Source organism: Saimiri boliviensis, chromosome 11, assembly GCF_048565385.1.
Source record: "Saimiri boliviensis isolate mSaiBol1 chromosome 11, mSaiBol1.pri, whole genome shotgun sequence".
Lineage (NCBI taxonomy): Eukaryota > Metazoa > Chordata > Mammalia > Primates > Cebidae > Saimiri > Saimiri boliviensis.
The window spans coordinates 110,120,793-110,144,134 of record NC_133459.1 but is presented as its reverse complement, the minus strand read 5'-3'; the positions used below and the strand labels follow the sequence as shown (position 1 = coordinate 110,144,134).

Here is a 23,342-nt window from a genome sequence, read left to right as displayed (position 1 = left end):
TAAAAAAACCTCCTGCAAAAAAATTTCCAGACCCAGATAGTTTCACTGGAAAATTCTACCAAACATTTAAAGAAAAAAATAAAGCAACTCTATATACCAGAAAATACAAGAGAAATGATACTTTCCTGCTCATTTTCTGAGGCCAGTATCGTCCTGATTTAAAAATTTAAAAGGCAGTACATGAAAAGTAAACTACAGGCCAATATCCTTTATCAACATGGACACAAAATCAAACTATCAGAAAATTAACTCCAAGTTGGGTGTGGTGGCTCACACCTGTAATCCCAGCACCTTGGGAGGCCGAGTCAGGTGGATCCCCCACATCTGACCTTGAGGTCAGAAGTTCAAGACCAGCCTGGCTAACACGCGAAACCTTGTCTCTATTAAAAATACAAAACTTGGCCGGGCGTAGTGGCTCACGCCTGTAATCCCAGTACTTTGGGAGGCCGAGGGGGGTGGGTCATCTGAGGTCAGGAATTCGAGACCAGCCTGGCCATAGTGGCGAAACCCCGTCTCTACTGAAAATATAAAAATTAGCCGGGTATGGTGGTGCATGCCTGCAGTCCCAATCCCAGGCACTCAGGAGGCTGAGGCAGGAGAAATTACTTGAACCTGGGAAGTGGAGGTTGCAGTGAGCTGAGATTGTGCCACTGCACTCCAGACTGGGCAACAAAGCGAGACTCTGTCTCAAAAATAAATAAATAAAAATACAAAATTTTTAAAAATAAAAAAATTAGCTGGTGCAGTGGCAGGTGCCTGTAGTCCCAGCTGCTTGGGAGGATGAGGCAGAAGAATCGCTTGAACCCAGGGAGGCAGAGGTTGTAGGGAGTGGAGATCACACTCCTGAACTCCAGCCAGGGCAACATAAAAAGACTTTGCCTCAAAAAAAAAAAAAAAAGAAAGAAAATAAGAAAAAGAAAATTAACTCCAGCAATATATAAAAAGACTACACCATGACCAGGTGAAATTTATCCCAAGAACACAAGGCTAATATAATCTTTGACAATCAATACAATCTGTTAACTGATAAAAGCCACCTGACTATATCCACTGATGCAGAAAAAGCATTTGACAAAATTTAACATCCATTCATGATGAAAGTTCTTAGCAAACTAGGAATAGAATAAAACTCCCTTAATCTGAAAAATGGCCATCTAACAAAAACCTACAGCTAATAACTTAGGATGAAAGACTGAATGCTCTGCTCTGAAGCTCAAGAACAAGGCCAGAATACCTGCTCTCACATTTATTTAAATTGCACTACAGGCTGGGCACAGTGGCTGACACCTGTAATCCCAGAAATTTTTTGACAGCTGAGGCAGATGGATCACTTGAGCTCAGGAGTTCAAGACAAGCCTGCTTGGCAACATGGCAAAACCATGTCTCTACCAAAATTACAAAAAAAATTCCAGGCATGAGCCTGTAGTACCAGCTACTAAGGAGCTGAGGTAGGATGATGGCCTGAGCCTAGGAGACAGAAGTTGTAGTGAGCTGAGACTGCACCACTGCACTCCAGGCTAGGTGACAATAAGATGCTAGACAATAAGGTGACAATATAAAGTCTGATAAATTGCACTCCATCAAAAATGGAAACTTTTGTGTTTCAAAAGACACATTAATGAAAAGGAAAGCCACTGGGAGAAATATTTGCAAATCATATACTTGATAAAGGACTCGTATCCAGAATATATAAACAATCAAGTCAATAAAAAGACAACCTTGTTTAGCAATGATCTCAAAAAAATAAATTGTACTATAGGTTCTAGCCATTACAATAAGGCAAGAAAAATAAATAAAAGGCAACTACATTGGAAAGGAAGAAGTAAAACTGTCATTGTTGTCAAATGACATAATTGTGTATGTAGAAAATCCAACAGAATTTATAGAAAACCACTAATAATGAGTATAATAAATGAGTTTAGCAAGGTTTCAGGATACAAGATCAATATGCAAAAATGACATACATTTCTACACATCAATGAATATTCTGAAAAATAATGAGATAATTACATCCACAATAGCATCTAAAAGAATAACACAGGAAGAAATTCAACAGAAGAAATGCAAGACTTATACACTTAAAACTGCAAAACATTACTAAGAGAAATTAAAAAGCTAAATAAATGGAAAGATTCTTAATATTCATGGATTGGAAGACAAAATAGTGTCAAAACAGCACTTCTTCAAAAATTGATCTACAAATTCATTGTTCATCTATCAAAATCCAAACAAACCATTTTGTAGAAACTGACAAGGTGACCAAACACTTAAATGAAAATGTAAAAGATCTAGAACAATTTTGAAAAGGAAGAACAGAGTCTGTAGATTTATACTACTGACTTTCAAAATTTTTAATATAAAGTCATAGTAATTAAGACACTGTGACAATGGCACAGGATAGGCATAAAGATTAATGAAACAGAATTAAGAATCCTGAAATAAATCCTTACACAGTGAACTGATTTTCAACGAAAGTGCTTAGACAATTCAATAGGAAAAAAGACTTTTCATGAATAGTACTAAGAACTGGATATCCATAGCAGTGGGGAAAAATGAACACTTCAAGCCATGCACATAAATTATTTCAAAATGGATCAGAGATCTAAATGTAACAGCTAAAAACTATAAAACTTGTAGAAGAAAACAAAGGAGAAAATGTTTTCAACCTGTAGTTGGACAGAGTTCTTATATACAACTCCAAAAGCATGATCCACAAAAGAAAAAAGTTTGATAAATTGCACTCCATCAAAAATTGAAACTTTTGTGTTTCAAAAGACACATTAATGAAAAGGAAAGCCACTGGGAGAAATATTTGCAAATCATATACTTGATAAAGGACTCGTATCCAGAATATATAAAGAATCAATTCAATAAAAAGACAACCTTGTTTAGCAATGATCAAAAGATTTAAATAGAAATGTCACCAAAGTAGATATACTGATGTTAAATAAGCACATGAATAGAGATACTCAACTTTAGCAGGTTTTAGGGAAATGCAAATTAAAATCGCAATGAGGTACTTCAATGTATGCATTAGAATGGCTAAAATTAAACAACTGACCATATCAGCTGTTGGAAGGATGCAGAACAACTTGAACTCTCACAATGCTGGTGGTAAATGGTAAAACCATTTTGGGAAAGTTTGGTAGTTTCTTAAAAATCAAACATATGCCACCAGCCATTCCATTCCTATGTACTCACCCACAACAAGTACAAAGACTTGTACACATATGTTCACAGCAGTTTAATCTGCAATATTCAAAAACTTAAAACAAATGTCCATCGAGTGATGAATGAACAAATTGTGGCATATCAACACAACGAAATACTACTGAGCAATTAATAGATATAAACTAGTAGTACACATTACAGCCTCGATGAAACTCAAACACGGTATACCGAGTGAAAAGAAAAGACGTGGTATGGTGGCGCATGCCTGTAGTCCCAGCTACTCAGGAGGCTAAGATGGAAGGATCACCTGAGTGCAGGGAGTTCAAGGCTGCAATGAGCCATGATTGTGCCACTGCACTCCACCCTGAATGACAGAGTGAGATCTTATCTTAAAAAAAAAAAAAGTTACAAAAAAACTATATGTTGTATGACTCTGCTAATATGAAATACAGAAAAGTAAATTTTATTGTGACAGCTGATCACAATAAAATTTACTTTTCTGTATTTCATATTAGTAGAGATCACAGGGCTAGATGTGGGAGTATGGATTAACTGCAAACAGGCACTAAAGCACTTTTAGGGTAATGCAAATGTTCCAATATTAAACTGTGATAACAGTTTCACAACTCTATAAACTGACTAAAATTATTGCACTAATCTTAAAATGAAAGGATTTTATGGTATGTAAATTATACTTTAATAATCTTTAAATTTAAAAAAAGGAAGTATAATGAAGAATAAAGACAAACCAAAAACTGGAAAATAGCACATAAAAGCAACAGTAAATTAGTGTCCAGAATATGTAAAGAACACTTACAAAACCATTTTAGAAATGTTAAACCTCCCAAACAACAACAACAAAATGAATAAAAGAGCCAGGTGCAATAGTGGATGCCTATAGTCCCAGCTACTTAGGAGGCTGGGACAGGAGGATCAGATGAGCCCAGGAGTTGGAAGCCAGCCTGGGCAACACAGGGAGATTTCTATTGCTAAACAAACAAATGAAAAACGAAAACAAAAACTAGTAAAGTAAACAAACAGGAGTTTTACAGAATAAGAAATATAACCTATAAATATATAAAAAGATGTTTCTCACCTTAATAATCAAGAAAACGTTAATTAACATCACACTAAGGTACGATTTTAGTCACCAGATATGCAAAAATGCCCTTGACACAGTTACTTCTAACGATGTATCCTATAAATCCATTTGGACCAGGCCACCAAGATGCATGTACAAAGATATTTGCTGGAGCACTGTATAAGCATCTGGATCGAAAAAAACCTAATCATCCATAAACTGAGTATTAGTTAATTATAGTACATCCATATACACTATGAAGTCATTAAAAAGAAACAAAAACTAACATTCTGATACACTGCAGTTACCTATTCCATAACACCATTAAATGAAAAAAGCAAGTCACAGAACAATGCACAATACTATTTATGCTTATATATAAAAACTCATATATTTGAACATACATACCTATATATGCACATACATATGGTCTTATATATGCTTTGAATATTTCTGGAATATCTCACAAGAAATTCCTAATAGTATTTTTCTCTGAGAAGAGAACTGGGAACCACAGTAGGGACTGTTAGATACATCCTTTTGTACCTCTGGAAGCTTCTCATACTTACACATTATCTATGTTTAAAAACAGTTACTACCAAATAAACAAAAAATGTAGAACCCATCTAGGTGAATTAAATGGTCAATCAAACTGAATAATGCTGTCTGCAGACAAAATCTGTCTCTGAATATGCAGGCCAAACACCAACAAGATAAAGAAATTGAGGCAACAAGGCGTTGGGGAGCCCCCGGTCACACATGTATGTTAGATCTGTACTGGATGAAACAGAGAAAACAAGCATTTCAGCACCTACAATTATAGAATGTATGCTGGCAGGAGGATAAGAGATTCCTTCAGAGAAAATAAAAATGTAAAGGTTCCTATAGAAACTCAAACCCTAGAGAATAAAGCCAAAAGAGATCTTAGAGTAATTCAGAGTAATTTTTCAACAGGTCCGCATTGGCTGTTATCAACTGACAAGTTCATCACTGAGAATCACGAGATGCCTAGGACCCAGGGAGCCCAGGATCAGCTACCAGCCACCGTGAGTGGATGCCAGGGACCACTTTCAGCAACCACTCTGTGTTTGGGACGAGGGCTCCCAAAACCAGCTTAACAGAGATTCCTGCTCTGCCCACCCTGTGGGAACTGATAAACTGAGTCACATTTCCATTCTGTTGCTGGTTCAGTGAAAAAGGATGGCTGTCTCTCCAGAGTTCAAGTGTTAGAATGAAAAACTGGAGCTTACTCAAAATAATGCTGTGTATTATTGTGTCTCCTCATGACCACTGTGTATGGCATTTCCAGACTTTGTTTCTTGGTCCTTAACAATAAAAAGAATTGTCTTCCTAAGCCTTTCAACCAGATTAAAAAAAAAAAAAAGATGAATACATCAATCATCTGGCTCCCTTCTCATTGCAGAAAACCACATACTTCATAATCTCCTTGATGAAAGTCTGACCTTGAAAATCAAGAATTTAACCCAAGATGGGCAAGGTGGTTCACACCTGTAATCCCAGCACTTGGGAGGCCAAGGCAGGTGCGTCACTTGAGGTCAGGAGTTAGAGATCATTCTAAACAACATGGTGAAACCCCATCTCTACTAAAAATACAAATATTAGCCAGGTGTGGCAGCACACACTTGTAATCTCAGCTACTCAGGAGGCTGAGGCATGAGAATCACTTGAACCTGGGAAGCAGAGGTTGCAGCGAACTAAGATCATGCCACTGCACTCCAGCCTGGGTGACAGAGTGAGACTCTGTCACAAAAATAAATGAATAAATGAATGAATGAATAAACAGTTTAGTTTTAAAGACATTACAATTTACTATCTAATGGTGTTTCACCACAAAATGTTAAGCACCATAGTGTCAGGGGGTTTGTCTTGTTCCCTGCCGTGATCTCCTCCAACTAGAACTATGCTTGGCCATAGCAGATAGACATTCATTAAATACTTGTTCAATGAATAAATTTTTGGCTATCATTGTCTTCAAAAGTAAAAGAGAAAAAACAAGTAGTTTTGTCTATCTTGCTTTAAAATTATCAAGTATTTGTTCTATTTGTCAGAATAGCACAATCTTGTTAAATATCCTGACATATTCTTTCAGCATTATTTTGTTTCTTGCCGAATTTCTCATGTTATTTTACATTCCCAGTTAATATCTACTTGAATGTATTCAATCTTCACAGTAACGTTTTAAGATATCAGGTATATCACAGGTTCAATGTCACACAATAAAAGGGTGATTTTTAAAAATTGCAATTCAAAAGTACATGTTTTAATCAACATAGCTGCTAGCACAAAACTACCTAGATCAATGATGACCTTTGAGTTTGAGAGGACAAAGTAGGCTGTAATTAGGACCATTCACTGAGTCTGAGAAGAAACTCTTACAACTTTCATTTACATCCATTTTTAGTCTCATTCCTTAATTTCTATTTTTGAATATATTTTATTAATAATACATAACATTTATGAAGCATTTATTATGTATCAGGTACTATTCTAAGCATTAATTTACTTAACTCAATAATCTAGTAAGGTAGACAAGTGGGGATACTGAAGTGTAAGAGTTGACTGTTGTTTGTTGTTCGGTGGCTTGATCAACTTCATGTTGATAGAGGCAGGTTTTAAATCCTAACATCAGATTCCACTTTCTTAATCAATAATTATACAGTATATAGTATTTCAGTAGCATATGCATAAATAAACAATGTATTTGAGATGAGAGTAAAAAATAATAAACATTAATGTATTTGAGAGGAGAGCGCAAAATGTTTTGTTTATTTTAGGTTTTTTTCCCCCTGTTAAGGATACATTATCAAAAGAATACGGAGATCACTGATGTAAGAAACACTGAAAGTCTTGCTCCTGTATTTAAGAACATATTTATTACAATGATTCCTCTAATTCCACAAAACCTATAAGAGTGTTACTATTTTATAAGTCACCTTTGTGCTACTAAGTAGACAACTGTCTCTAGTACCACCTGTCCTCATTTTGGACAATATATATACGTGTTGTCTCTAGTACCACCTGTCCTCATTTTGGACAATATATATACGTGTATACGTGCATATATACGTATATACATATATACTGTATATATATATTGTATATATACACATATATATTCCTGGAAAGTTGTTTAAAATAAAAAAACAACTGTGAATTCACTCATAATTCTAAAGAAAAAAAGATCCCAAGATGCAACCACACTCAAGTATTCTGATATTGATAATAAAATAGCATTCCTTTGAATGCACTTATTTAATTATCCTTAATAAGCAATGCAAGAAGAGCCAATTACATGCATCTAAGTACTTGTTACATAACAGTATTCCAGGCATAAGAACTCAGGCTTAATTCTCATTTCATTGAGAATTCTCCATAGCTCCTGGTGATAATAAGGCTATGGCTAAAGAGAGCACATTCTTAAGCAACACAGCCTATTTATTTTTAGAGTAACCCAGACCTAATTTGATAAAGTTTATAATACCAGTTTCAAAGTCCTCAATTTTATCTTTTTTTTTTTTTTGAGAGAGAGTCTTGCTCTGTTGCCAGGCTGGAGTGCAGTGGTGCAATCTTGGCACACTACAACCTCTGCCTCCCAGTTCAACTGATCCCCCTGCCTTAATCGCCTGAGAAGCTGGGACTACAGGCGCATGGTACCACGCCAATTTTTTGTATTTTAATAGAGATGGGGGTTTCACCATGTTAGCCAGGATGGTCTCGATCTCCTAACCTGGTGATCCACCCACCTCAGCCTCCCAAAGTGTTGGGATAACAGGGGTAAACCACCATATTGAGCCAATTTTATTTTTTATAAAATATTTTTTCATAAATGTTTGTCTCATTATTTAAGAAAAAAATCTGAACCTGAAGTTAGCAATGAAAATAAAAGAAGTGACTGATCGAGGTAAATTAAACTATTGTGAAAACAAAATTATAATACATATTAAATATATAAATCTAAGACAATAATAAAAATGATTAAAAAAAAAAAAAAAGAACTCAAGTGGGTGGAAGAAAGCCTTAACAAATAAACCAAGGATTGGAGCGATTGCTAGTCATATCTTATCTGGGATAATGTCAGAGCTAAATTGTAGAATTTGATTTAAGGCTGCCCTATCAGACCTTTAAATTCTAGCAATGGACTCCAAATCATAGCTAAGACTCCAACAATATGAAGTCAGAAATCCTAGTTAGGCTTGAGAGTTGTAGGAGATACAAGTAGAAGAATAAAAATGGAAAGACTGGTCAGGCATGGTGGCTCAGGCCTGCAATCTTAGCACTTTGGGAGGCCAAGGCAGGCGGATCACTTAAGGCCAGGAATTTGAGACCAGCCTAGCCAACATGGTAAAACCCCACCTCTACTAAAAACACAAATTAGCCAGGTGTGGTTGGTTACACCTGTAATCCCAGCTACTCAGGAGGTTGAGGCAAGAGAATCGTTTGAACCCAGGAGGCAGAGGGTGCAGTGAGCTGAGATCGTACCACTGCACTTTAGCCTGGACAACAGAGGGAGACTGCCTTAAAAAAAAAAAAAAAAGGTTGTGTGGTAATAAGGTTGAAATAGATTGATGTCAAGATTTTATAAATTACAGTGACTCAAGAAATGTAGAGTACATATATATCTGTATATGTAATTTATTTTATAAATTACAGTGACTGAAGAAATATATAGTGCATATATTTCCTGTAGACACAGATATTAGATATTCAGTAATGTATTTAATACACTACCTACTACTGCTAATGTATTTATCTAATACATTACTGAATATCTAAAAGAACAAATGAACCTTTAAAAGATGCAAAATGTTTGTACGCTAATAAGTTGCTATATATTTTCCAGAACAAGTATTAGTTAATTTCGCTACCTTTGTTCCTGAACCAGGGTGGCTGGTATTTTTGGCTGATATCGAATGAGGGAAGGTTTTCTGGAATGCAAATGCAGAGGAGACAGGATAACCAATCCCACAAGTTGGGTAAGTCAGTCTACCATCAACCTAAAAATAAAAACAAAGATGATTAAACATGAAAAAATAAATGTAAGTAGTATTTGCTGATCAGGAGACATTAGCATCTGTTATAATAACTAATAATTAAGAGCTCTATCTCAGAGGCTAGTCTTGTTTATCACAACACCACAAAACTCTGCTTTATTATCTACCATGAGGCTGAGGTAACTTTGAACCATTTCAAAGTAGCTGTGCAAGCTTGGATAAAACAAACTACTGGGCCTGCCTTTGTAGTTAGTTAAAGCCAAGCTTCTGAACCAACTTGTTCACTCTAAGTCTCTTTAAAAAGGGGAGAACAGGGGAGTCTGGAGATCAATAGGCCAATCAGAGATAAAATAAAAATAATTTTCTGTCAGCTGAGTAACAACAAGATCAGTGTTTTAAAATGAACTAATTGAGACAATAATTGATTTTGCCACTAATTTTCAATATACTGGCACCATACATTATCAAACGTTATGAAAACAAAGTTTATTTTTATTCTAAGAGGCCAATTGGAACACAAATCTTGAGAAGCATTTGTGCACACCAATGGATACACAATAAAAACACCTTTTACACAGCTATCATCCGTCATTCAAGGTTAAGCCAGTCAAAAAATTATTTTAACTTTGTAATTCAGCCCCAGGCACTTCTTTCTGTACCTTTCTCCAGTTTAACAGCAGTCATTCCCCTTTTAGACACCCAGTACTCTAGTAGGTGGAAGATCTTGTGACCAAATCCAGGAGTTTGGATTTTGAGATACTTGGCACCTGTGTGTGTACGTAACTACCCAGTAGGTTCACCTTGCTCACTGCCTAAACAGAGCCAATGACTTACCACAGTAGATTAGATTAAAAATTCAATTACACATCTGATTTTTAAACCTTCTGCCAATACCCTCCAGCCAAAGACCACCAGGAACACATGTATAGATAGATATACACGCTGCATTTATTGCTCCTTGCAACAAGGGAAACTGCACACCATGAAGAAACATGAGTATCTCCAAAAGTGGGTATTAAAAGAGATTTATTTATTGGATTTAAGCACGTTAGGTGATTTAAGAAAAAGTTTAAGTGGTGCTTTGCTATAGATTGGAAGTTACTGGGAAATGGGGATAAATGTATGACTGGGTATTTGAATAAATCCTGTCTAATAAGGCAGGAATAACGTATTAAGGCCAAAGCTGTAATTAAAGAGGCAGCAGCCGTTCATGTTAGCCAGGATAAAAGGATGCTTATGGGCCATATTTGTGATTTAACAATGTTCATATTTTTGTCTGTGTTCAGATATGACTATGAAATAGTTCTGTTTTTGTACTGACACAGTCACAGAGTAACCTTGTCTAATGTAAATATTCTGTGAAATTGTTGTGTTCAACAGGAGAGCCCTAAGGCCTGTGTGGATGCCAGGTAAGCTCCTAGCAGCACCTAGGGCTAACCACCTGATAGTACCAAACAAGCACCTCTGCATGTAAGAAGCTGCTTTTCTTTTTTTTTTTTTTTGAGACAGAGTCTCACTCTGTCACCCAGGCTGGAGTGCAGTGGCATGATCTTTGCTCACTGCAACCTCTGCCTCCTGGGTTTAAGCGGTTCTTCTGCCTCAGTCTCCTATTATAGGCATGCACTGCTTCAGCCCAACTAATTTTTGTATTTTTAGTAGAGGTAGGGTTTCACCACGTTGAACAGGCTGGTCTTGACCTCCTGACCTAAGGTAAGTCACCCACCTTGACTTCCCAAAGTGCTGGGATTACAGGCATAAGCCATCACGCCCAGCCTCCCTTTTTTCTCAGGGGGAAAAAAAAAAGCAGAGCTGGGCTCAGGGGCTCACAACTATAATCTCAGCACTTTGGGAGACCGATGTGAGAAGACTGCTTGAGCCCAGGAGTTGGAAGGCCAACCTAGGCAACATAGTGGGACCTAATCTCTACAAAAAAAATCAAAAATTAGCTAGGTGTGGTGGCACATGCCTTTAGTTCCATCTACACAGAAGGCTGATGCAAGAAGATTTCTTCAGCCCAGGAGGTCAAGGCTGCCATGAGCTATGATCCTGCCACTGCACTCCAGCCTGGGCAACAGAGCGAGGCTCTGTCTCAAAAAAGAAAAAAATCTGGTCCTGGAAGCTGGAAACCTTCTATCTTATAACCAGTTTCTTATAGAATCTAGAGATAACAAGCCTGCTTATAGAACTTTTTTCTTTTTTACTTTCTTTTTTTCTGCTAGAATTCAGTTTCTGCTTAAGCCTAAACCCTCAATTCTCTCTTCTTGAAGTCTCCTAAATGTTTTACGTGTGTTTTAAAGTTTTTCAGTATAGTTGGTATTACTTTAGTTATCGCTGAAAGATTCTGATATCCAGTCAAGTCTTACAAAGAAGTGTGCCCTTGAAACTCAGCATCTTTGTTTAGAGTAAATGTGTCTTTGTTCCACTTCTAGGTGCAACTTAAACTCTTATTTCAGTGCTAATAACCATAGGACTCCACTGCACCTTAAATAATGGAAATTTCCTAACAATCTGGGAATATTTTTGTTTCAGGAAATTCACTAACATCACTCATATCTTGTCTTAAATCTTACCATATTCAGGTTAGGAGAAATTCCACTTCTGATTGCATTGCTGCTAGAATGGGCAGGCGTAGTAGTAGAAGGTCCCAATACATCTTGCTTTCTCACTAGCTGATTTTCATTTAGTTCTTTATTTAACCATGTGATTACTTAAGTAAAAGAACAAGAAACAAGGTAAAGAATTTTCACTGTTTTATTTTTCTAATCATCTTAAACATTTAAAAATTACATTAAGATTTCCTTAATTTTAACTTTACCACTACCTGACATCACAGGAGAGCAATACAGGTTCACCTAAATTTTTGTTATTAAAGTTTCTTATTTTTTAAACTGCTACATAGGACTCCTTATTCTGTTACTCTTCAAAGCACTTATTTCTGCTAGTCAAGCAACTCTGTGAAAGCTTTCACTTTTAGAATATCTTATGGTTTATTTAAAATTTGCAGTCTTATGTATCATACTCAGTAGTATAAACTGAGAAAATGTTAGTTAAAATCTTAATTTTATGTTTTGGTTTCAAACAATTCATACTGTTTTTATTAGGTAAACACAGCAATTAAGAAAAGGAGTATTAAATAGAAAAGGAGTAGTGAAGAATTTCAATAATAAATTACAGTCAACATTTTCAACAATTTTAATTGTGGGTTACTGGCATATAGGATATGGCTTGCTATATAAACATAACTGTTTTACTGGGAAGATAATATAAACTTAGCAAAGATATTAAGACAGTATATTTAAAACAGAAATTAATTATATATTAGACAATAACTAGATTTATAATACTTAGGCTTTTATGAATTCAAACAAAATTTTTGGGTTCAGAATGAAACTATGTATAAGCAGAATGGCTCATATCTGTAAACCTAGACATAGCATTCTGGGAGGCTGAGGCAGGTGGATCACTTGAGCTCAGGAGTTTGAGACCAGCCTGGACAACATGATAAAACCTCACCTCTACAAAAAAAAAAAAAAAACCCCACAAAATTAGCTGGGTGTGGTGGTGCACACCTGTAGTCCCAGCTACTTGAGGGGGTGCAGCAGGAGGGCAACTTGAGCCAAAGTGGTGGAGGCTGCAGTGAGCAGAGATCGTACCACTGCACTCCAGCCTAGATGACAGAGTGAGACCTGGTCTCAAAAAAATAAAAGAATAAAACCACAGACTTCATTTACATAAACGTGTAACATACTTACACTTTTCATTATTTTTTAGAAGTTGTTTGCTTTCTTCAAGTTTTTTAACTGTAGCTTCTAACTGTTCTTGTAATTTGCATACCTGCAATATATCAATCCTCATAAGTCAAGCAAAATAAAAGTAAAATAAAAACTGAAGAAATGTATTAACTAAATAAATGGTTACTACCAATATATTAAATAATAAAGGAATTAGCTTAATTATGTAATAAAATATTTACATGTGTATACAAACATATACATATATAAGCAATCAAGGTATTTGAATCATGATAACTAACTTTCCAAACTAAAACAGATTAACACCTGTTGAATCCAGTCATGTTCTTTGGTTGAAAAAAAAAAAGGCCAAAGCCATTCATCAATGCAACAAAGCAGAAATTATTAAAATACATGAGGAAAAAATATAGTTACAATAGAAAAATATAAAATATTCACTACCTCTTGCTCTTTAATTCGAAGAGACTGCCCGACATCTTGTAACTCCTTTTGCTCCTTTTGTAATTTTTCCTCCTTCTCAGCCAAGAGTTTTTCTTGCTGAATAGTAACTGTATTCTTCAATTTCAACTTACCCATTAAAGTTTTCAGATCCCCTTGTAATTTCTTGATAATTTCATTTGCCTATAAAAGAGCTTCATATGTATATTTCCACATAATCTAATGAAATATTAATATTCCGTAAAATTTTTAAAACAAACCTTCAGAAGTTCTGCAGATAATGATTTTATTGTAGCTTCAAGCTTTCCTAGTTGTACTTGATTTTTCTCACCATTTTCTTCTAAAACCACCTGATATATTTTTTAAAAACATGCATAATTAGGGCATTTGTGTTTATTTATAAATATAATCATCAATTTCTGAGAAAAATTTAAAAGTAGACCTTTTGTTCCTGGATTGTATCAAATGCTTCTTTTGTTCTTAAAACAAGCTGGTCCTTATCCTTGATTTCCTGTTCTAAAACTGCTACTTTTGTTTGTAGCTGATTAATATGCTTTTCTTTCTCATGGCATTCAGCATCTAATGTAGAATTCTCTCTTCGCAAAGAGAGGACCTCTTGCTTAGTCCGCTGCAGGTCCTAGAGTGGGAAAAGAAAGAAATTATGTATTATGAAAAAGGAAAGTTGTCTTACCTGGTTATTTGTAATTAAGATGTCTAACATATAAAAAATGTATTTAATAATTTTAAAGTTTTAGTACAGTTTTTTTAAAAACATGAAAGTCTTTCTAATGGTATAGTAGCATACATCCGAAATATAACTGTAAAATAGTCTACTATCTGATTCAATCATGTCAAGAGAAAATAAAATAATTCTAATTTATGAATAAATTAACCATAACTTTAAAACTTTTAACAATAATTTTCTGAGGTCACCCCAACCGATTCTAAGGGTAACCAAGGATGAGAGTGACAATCTAGAATTAACATTTTTCTTTGTTGCTTACATGTACAGATTGTTTTTTTAAAGGCTGATACTCTGCAGTTTATAATCTACTTTGTTCACATATTACAAATATCTTTCCATGTCAATAAATGTTAACATTTCTGGATGTCTCTGTTAACTCTTTAAAGCAAAATATAATTGTTATTAAAAATAGATATTTTAAAAATCTAATATAGATCTCTTCCCAGTCAGCTAATACCAACCCAAATGCTGGTGTTTCTAGATAGTTTTGGTCCTTAACAAAAGTTTCCAGAAATAATTATATAGTATTATTACTACAGTGATTTTAGGAGCGTAAACTTTAGTATCAAACAAAATTCAAATCCTGGTTCTTCTACTATGTGATCTTGGTAATTACTGAAACTCCCTAAATCTCAGTTGCTTCATTTGTAAAATGGAAATGATAACAAATACTTAATAAATTATTTCATTTAATCTTCATAAAAATCCTTATGCAAATTGACTAGCATTTTGGCTGGCACATAGTAAAACTTAATAAATGGTAGCAATTGTTATTTTTAGGGCACTAATGCCTAAAAAGTATAACTTAAAATAGGTAACTGGTAACTGAATACTCAGCAGTTTAAAAAAAAAAAAAAAGAAAGCGCCAAGAACTAACAATTTGCAAGTCTTATGCAAATCTTGGAGGAAATATTTTTATTAGATCATATATATATTAGATCATATAAAATATTTTTAGATCAAATCAACATATAAAATATCTATATATATATTAGATCATATAAAATATTTTTAGTAGATCAAATCAACATAATGAAGTTCTGTTTATATAATGGCCAGTTCCAGGGCTGAGACAGATGAAATCAGAGCATTATAATGAAGCATTTAGATTACCAATTTAGACTACCAATTTTGAAACCATGAAGTTTCAAATGCTTTACAACTAGTGTCAAGGGTGTATGAAGGAAAAACTAAATACATCCATTGTTGGGGGCAGAACCATATGGGGATCTCAACAAACTTGGTCAGGCTTTAGAGCTTTTAAGCATGAGACTGGTAAAATAGAGTCAGAAGTCTTGTGAGCTAGAATAACATTGGTAACTTTGGTATTTAAATATAGACAAAAATAATCTACATATGTTTTCTAATAATTCATATGACAATAATGTATAATAATGCTACAAAGAAGCCTGTAATCAATGTGAAAACAACAACAAACATGGCACTATAGCAAGGTTTTAAAAATTTCTGTGAGATTTAATACCTAGGTAATGAGCTGATAGGTGCAGCAAACCACCATGGCACATGTTTACTTATGTATCAGACCTGCACATTCTGCACATGTATCCCGGAACTTAAATAAAATAAAATAAAAATTTCTCCGTTGGCTGAAAGAACATGGCAGTACTAAGGACAGGCAAACAACAGATGAGTTCCAATCCTTGTTCTCCCACTCACTGGCTATGTGACCTTAGGCAATTAACCTTTCTGTCCCTTAGTTTCATCAACTATAAAATGAGGATAATAATAGTTCCTACCTTAAAAGTATTGTTATAACAATAAAATGAGTTAATAAATGTAAAGCACTGCAAGCAGTGCCTATCACATAGAAAATGCTCAGTAAGCATTAACTATTATCTTTACTATTACTGTTATCGTTATTATGACTAGACACTAAATTTCATAATTGTTTGATATACGTTAAGTAGGCTAAAGAAAAAAAACCCAGCCCTGTCAATACAGTACCCTATTAGATAAAAGTGCTATGTTACTATTAAAAACACATTGAAAAATCTGACAGCTGTGCCAGTAATCTGTTCTCAAGACCCTAACTAAAAATATTCAAGGTTACCTCAGTTCTGTTATGAATTAAGCTTTTTATCAAATTTCAAATTCTCAATTTTCTTTGCATTGTCTGAATGGATTACCCTAACACAAGAGAACTCTACGGAGCATCCAGAGGAACACCACCTACACAAGTAACCAAACTAAAATAACCAAATGAAAACGTTCTTTTAAACTGGGGGAGAAAAAAAAACAACATTCAATACCTCTTCAACACCAGAAAGTTTTGCTTTAAGTTCCCTAATAGTGGAGTCTCCTTTATATTTTCTTTCAGTTAGGTCTTTATTAGCTGCTTCTAAATCAGATAGTCTGTGTTGCAGCTGCTGGATGTTTTGCTGATGGAGGGTTTCTAAATCTTTTTTCTGTTGTTCATGCTGCTGTTGATACTGAACCTGTGCCTATTATATAATAAAAATACAGTACCAAAAATCAAAGAAAAAAATCAGAAATACAAATACAGAAAGATTTTAAGAAATAAACAACTGTAATTTCTTATTTTTTGTTATCTTTCTTTAGATCTGTTCTGAAAAGGGTCTATTTTCAATTATGAATTTCATTGACAGAGAAAGTAAGGTCAACAAAAGCAAATTTTTGCTTCTTCTAAACCCATATATGTTTAGATGCAATGGTCTTCAAGTTAAGAGAAGATGATATGAAGTTAAAAAAGCAAACTGCAAATACTATACAGGATGAGCCTACTCTGTTTAAAACAACAAAAAAAAAAAGAGCATATTTTTGCTTTAAACACCATCACAGTTTTTTTTATAATCAATATACATATATATATGCCTTATAATGGAAAAACACCGAAAATTGCAAAATGAGCAAGGTTTGTTCATTAAATCTCATATTTAGTAGTCATCTTTACCAACAATAAAATTTGAACATGGTTGTAACCATGCAATATCTAGTGCCTATCTGAATCATAATACAAACCTTTATTAGTAATTTTTGTTAATGATACTATCAAATCCTAAATATCTTTTGAAAATAAAGTATATTATGGTTATGAAAGTTATCCATGCTCTTAAGGGCAAAAAGGAAATAACAAAAAATTGACAGTCCCATCAAGAAAGTCACTCTGAATATTTAGGAGTACTCTCTTCCACTCATGTATTCACTTACATTGACATCACATAAACACACAATATACATATTAAATTTAATGAATGAAGATCAAGCTATTTATACAATTTAATCACACTTTTTATTCCCTTAGTATTTGCACCTTCTCACATCATTAAAAATCTCTTTGTAAAATCTTTAATGGCTACACAAAATTCCATCCATGGCTACTACATAAATAACTTCTGCCCTATTATGGACATTAGTTTCCAGTTTTTCACAATTACAAATAAAGTGATGATTAACATTTTTGTACAGATGTATATCTAAAATTCAGATTTCTTTATGATCAATTATAAATAACATAAACAAATATAAAGCCTGATGCAAGTTCCAAAACTGTATCCCAGTGAAGTTATACCCATTCAAAATTCTTAGTACTAGTACAGGAAAGTGTCTCTCTCATAAAATATCTTGGGAATTTTTACAGTACTACTTCAGGAATTTGGGAAAGCTAAAAAGGAGAGGAGAAGGAGCAAAAAGAGATAAAATAGGAAGAGGCTGTAATCCCAGCACTTTGGGAGGCCGAGGCGGGTGGATCACGAGGTCAAGAGATCGAGAACATCCTGGTCAACGTGGTGAAACCCCGTCTCTACTAAAAATACAAAAAATTAGCTGGGCATGGTGGCGCGTGCCTGTAATCCCAGCTATTCAGGAGGCTGAGGCAGGAGAATTGCCTGAACCCAGGAGGCGGAGGTTGCAGTGAGCCGAGATCGCGCCATTGCACTCCAGCCTGGGTAACAAGAGCAAAACTCCGTCTCAAAAATAAAATAAAATAAAATAAAATAAAATAGGAAGAGGTCCAATTGAAAATTCAGTCTTGAAAGAAAAGACTGAAGAAGCAATCAAGAAGAAAAATCAGAGCAAACTGGTAAAGATGCTAACTGTAACTGTCTAAGAGGGTAATCAAAGACACTAAAGACAACAGAGGCCAAAGGCAGTGAAAATAAAGAACTGGTTTTTATTCCAGTGATCATCGGAACCTCAGAGATTTTTGTTTAAAAAGAAAAGTGTGAGGATTAGTATTATAATTTACATTTTCTACTTTGTTAACTTCTGAATCATTTGAATATTTTTAGAAAAAAATACATTAAAAAAAATTCCATTCTGGAGAAAAAAAATAATCTTTGGAGAGACAGTTTCAGAATATCAGAGTCCAAAACAAAAGGGAGAATTTCTAGAGGTGGAAGCAATGTTTTCCAAATGAATATTCTACAGAGGCTTTAATTGGAAGAACGCACAGTAATTTTGGAAGAATATTAGATCAGAAAAATGTTGTGGGAATGGAATTATAATGAAATAAGAAAACAAAAATAAAAAATTATATGAAGAAGTGAAGAAACAAAGAAGTCAGAATTAAAATAATACAAGAAACAGAAGATGGGTGATTCTATGTGTTACTAGAACTTTCCTCACAGAAAATAAGCATCTACAAAGAAATTAGTGCAGAAACAATTAAAATTACTCAGCGTATTTTTTTTAAGTGGAGGTATAATGAAAACATGAGAAATAAGTGTAAACATAAAGAAAAAAAAATCTGGAAGAAATGGATAAATTCCTAGACACTTGCATCCTTCCAAGCCTAAACCAGGAAGAAGTTGAAACCCTCCATAGACCAGTAACAAGGTCTGAAGTTGAGGCAGCAATTAATACCCTACCCACCAAAAAAAAGCCCAGGTCCAGATCGGTTCACAGCCGAATTCTACCAGACATACAAATAGGAGCTGGTACCACTCCTTCTGAAACTATTCCAAACAATTCATAAAGAGGGAACCCTTCCCAAACCATCTTATAAGACAAACATCATCCTGATAACCAAAACCCAGCACAGACTCAGCAAGAAAAGAAAACTTCAGGCCAATATCCATGATGAACATAGATGCAAAAATCTTCAATAAAATACTGGCAAACTGATTGCAATGGTACATCCAAAAGCTTATCCATCACAATCAAGTAGGCTTCATCCCAGGGATGCAAGGCTGGTTCAACATATGCAAGTCCATAAATGTAATCCACCACATAAACAGAACCAAACACAAAACCCACATGATTATCTCAATAGATGCAGGGAAGGCCTTTGACAAAATCCAACACACTTTATGCTAAAAACTCTCAATAAACTAGGTACTGACGGAACATATCTCAAAATAATAAAAGTTATTTACAACAAACCAACAGTCAATATCATACTAAATGGGCAAAAACTGGAAGCATTCCCTTTGAAATCTGGCACTAGACAAGGATGCCCTCTCTCACCACTCCGATTCAATATAGTATTGGAAGTTCTACACAGAGCAGTTAGGCAAGAAAAAGAAATAAAGGTATTCAAATAGGAAAGGAGGAAGTCCAATTGTCTCTATTTGCAGATGACATGATTGTATATTTAGAAGACTCCATCGTCTCTGCCCAAAATCTCCTGAAACTGATAAGCAACTTCAGCAAAGTCTCAGGATACAAAATCAATCTGCAAAAATCACAAGCATTCCTATACACCAATAACAGACTTAAAGAGAGCCAAATCAAGAATGAACTGCCATTCACAATTGCTACAAAGAGAATAAAATACCAAGGAATACAAATAACAAAGAATGGAAAGGACCTCTTCAAGGAGAACTACAAACCACTGCTCAACGAAATAAGAGAGGACACAAACAGATGGAAAAACATTCCATGTTCATGGTTAGGAAGAATCAATATCGTGAAAATAGCCATACTGCCCAAAGTAATTTAGAGATTCAATGCAATCCCTCATCAAGCTACCAATGACTTTCTTCACAGAACTGGAAAAAACCACCTTAAACTTCATATGGAACCAAAGGAGAGCCCACATAGCCAAGTCAATTCTAAGCAAAAAGAACAAAGCCAGAGGCATCACGCTACCTGACTTCAAACTATACTACAAGGCTACAGTAATCAAAAGAGCATGGTACTGGTACCAAAACAGAGATATAGGCCAATGGAACAGAACAGAGGCCTCAGAGCTAACACCACACACCTACAACCATCTGATCTTTGACAAACCTGACAAAAACAAGCAATGGGGAATGGATTCCCTGTTTAATAAAAGGTGTTGGGAAAACTGGCTAGCAATGTGCAGAAAGCAGAAACTGGACCCCTTCCTGACATCTTACACTAAAATTAACTCCAAATTAAAGACTTAAACATAAATCATAACACCATTAAAACCCTATAAGAAAACCTAGGCAAAACTATTCAGGGCATAGGTGTAGGCAAGGACTTCATGACTAAAACACCAAAAGCACTGGTAGCAAAAGTCAAAATAGACAAATGGGACTTAATCAAACTCCAGAGCTTCTGCACAGCAAAACAATTATTAGAGTGAATTGGCAACCAACAGAATGGGAAAAAATTTTTGCAATCTACCCATCTGACAAAGGGCTAATATCCAGAATCTACAAAGAATTAAAACAGATTTACAAGAGAAAAACAAACAAGCCCATTCAAAAGTGGGCAAAGGATATGAACAGACACTTTACAAAAGAAGACATACATGAGGGCAACAAACGTATGAAAAAATGCTCATCATCACTGGTCATTAGAGAAAAGCAAATCAAAACTACACTGAGATCCCATCTTATGCCAGTTAGAATGGCGATCATTAAAAAATCTGACAACAGATGCTGGAGAGGATGTGGAGAAATAGGAACACTTTTACAGCGTTGGTGGGAGTGTAAATTAGTTCAACCATTGTGGAAGACAGTGTGGCGATTCCTCAAGGACCTCGAAATAGAAATTCCATTTGACCCAGCAATCCCATTACTGGGTATATATCCAAAGGATTATAAAGTGTTCTATTATAAGGACACATGCACATGCATGTTTACTGCAGCACTGTTCACAATAGCAAAGACTTGGAACCAACCCAAATGCCCATTGATGATAGACTGGACAGGGAAAATGTGGTACATATACACCATGGAATATTATGCAGCTATAAAAAACGATGAGTTCGTGTCCTTTGTAGGGACACAGATGAACCTGGAAACCATCATTCTCAGCAAATTGACACAGGAACAGAAAATCAAACACTGCATGTTCTCACTCATAGGTGGGTGTTGAACAATAAGAAGACATAGACACATGGAGGGGAGCACTACACACTGGGGTCTGTTGGGGGGGAACTACGTGAGGGACAGCAGGGAGTGGGGAGTTGGGGAGGGACAACATGGGGAGAAATGCTAGATATAGGAGATGGAGAGGAAGGCAGCAAACCACATTGCCATGTATGTACCTATGCAACAATCTTGCATGTTCTTCACATGTACCCCAAAACCTAAAACGCAATAAAATATATATTTAAAAAATAGAAAAAATAGAATGTTCAAACAGAGCAATAATCATGGAGAAAACTGGAAAAGAAAAAGATAAATGCTTCAGCTAGATGTGTGATCCAAATGATGTTAAAAGACTACTTGTATCAGGCCTTCGAGGTACAGATTAATTCCCTGTTATTTTACTATTTCAAAGAATAAAGAAAACTGAAAAATGTTCTTATGAGGCTAGCATAATTCTAATACCATAGTCTATAACCCATAATTGCCATAAGCAAACCAAGAAGTGCAGGAAAGAAAATCTCAGACCAATGTCATGAGTATAAACACAAACATCCTGGGCCACGCATTGTGGTTCATACCTGTAATCCCAGCACTTCAGGAGACAAAGGTGGGTGGATCACTTGAGGCCAGGAGATTGAGACCAGCCTGAGCAACACTGTGAGACCCCATCTCTTAAAAAAAATTAGCTAGGCCTGGGGGCCTGACTGTGGTCCTAGTTACTCCAAAGACTGAGGTGGGAGGATTGCTTGAGCCGGGAAGATTGAGATGCAGTGAGCCTTGACTGCGCTACTGCACTTCAGCCTGAGCAACAGAGCAAGGCTGTCTCTAAAAATAAATAAAAATACAAACATTGCAAGTTAAATATTAGCAAACTGATACAGTAGTTTATTAAAAATCCCTATGACTATTTAAGTATTATTCTATGAATTCAAAGATGATTCCACCTTTGGAAATCTATTGTTATAATTTATTACATTATTAAAGGGAAAAAATAATATAATTATTTGGTTAGATCCTCAAAACTAATTTCACCTGACTTAGCACTCTTTGAATTAAAATTCTCAGGAAGAAAGTAAGAAAACTCTCTCTCTCAAATGCAAAGTAAACATCATATTTAATGGTGAGATATTTTAATTATTCACCAAAAAAGACTAAAACAAGATAAAGATTCCACTACTATTCTGCACTTTTCTGTACAAGAAAAAAAGAACACAAATATTAGGGAGAGAAGAATTACTATTTTTTATAGTTTATATATCTACCTGGAAAGCCTAAGAGAATCAACTCCAAAACTCTTAGAAACAGTATGTAAATTTAGTAAGGTGGCTGGATATAACATTAATATACACTAGTGATAAACAATTATAAATCTAACCACAGTGGTACTGGTAGAGTAGATGGTCTTATTTACACAGTAAAAATCTGTAAAGTCCCTAGGCAAAAACATTGTTTAACAAGACTACAAAAGAAAAAGAAAAAACAGAAAACAGGAGATAAAGAGTAAATAAAGTCTGTTTTCAACAAATAAGATCTTAATAAATGAAGAGATATAGCTCTCCACTGAATAAGAAAATGAGATCAGTTCTTAACAACAGTTCAGAGACAAGCCCAAGTACATAAAGAAATTTAGTATGTAATAAAGGTAGTACTGGGTACAGTGGCTCATGCCCATAATCTCAACACTTTGAGAAGCCAAGCAAGAGGATTACTTGAGGCCAGGAGTTCAAGATCAGCCTGGGCAACACAGTGAAACCCCATCTTTACAAAAAACTTAATCAGCCAGCATGGTGACACATGCCTGTAGTCCCAGCTACTTTGGAGGCTGAGGCAGGAGGATCGCTGGAGCCCAGGAGGTTGAAGCTATAGTGAGCCATGACT

At 35.1% G+C, this 23,342-nt stretch overlaps 1 protein-coding gene across 4 annotated transcripts in view; it reads right to left on the bottom strand.

The window, feature by feature from the left end:
* The window catches only part of SASS6 (SAS-6 centriolar assembly protein), an 85,435-nt gene that overhangs the window by 35,247 nt on the left and 26,846 nt on the right, over positions 1-23,342 (bottom strand). For 3 of the 4 annotated variants that reach the window (XM_074381359.1, XM_074381360.1, XM_003933261.4), the window contains 7 exons: positions 16,470-16,661; positions 13,897-14,091; positions 13,715-13,804; positions 13,458-13,637; positions 13,017-13,098; positions 11,835-11,971; positions 9,139-9,267 (listed from right to left, as the gene is read on the bottom strand). In XM_074381359.1, coding sequence (XP_074237460.1) covers positions 9,139-9,267; positions 11,835-11,971; positions 13,017-13,098; positions 13,458-13,637; positions 13,715-13,804; positions 13,897-14,091; positions 16,470-16,661 — 1,005 coding nt within the window. Of the gene's footprint in view, positions 1-4,267; positions 9,268-11,834; positions 11,972-13,016; positions 13,099-13,457; positions 13,638-13,714; positions 13,805-13,896; positions 14,092-16,469; positions 16,662-23,342 lie in introns of all 4 variants that reach the window. The other variant, XR_012512567.1, reaches the window with a different exon arrangement.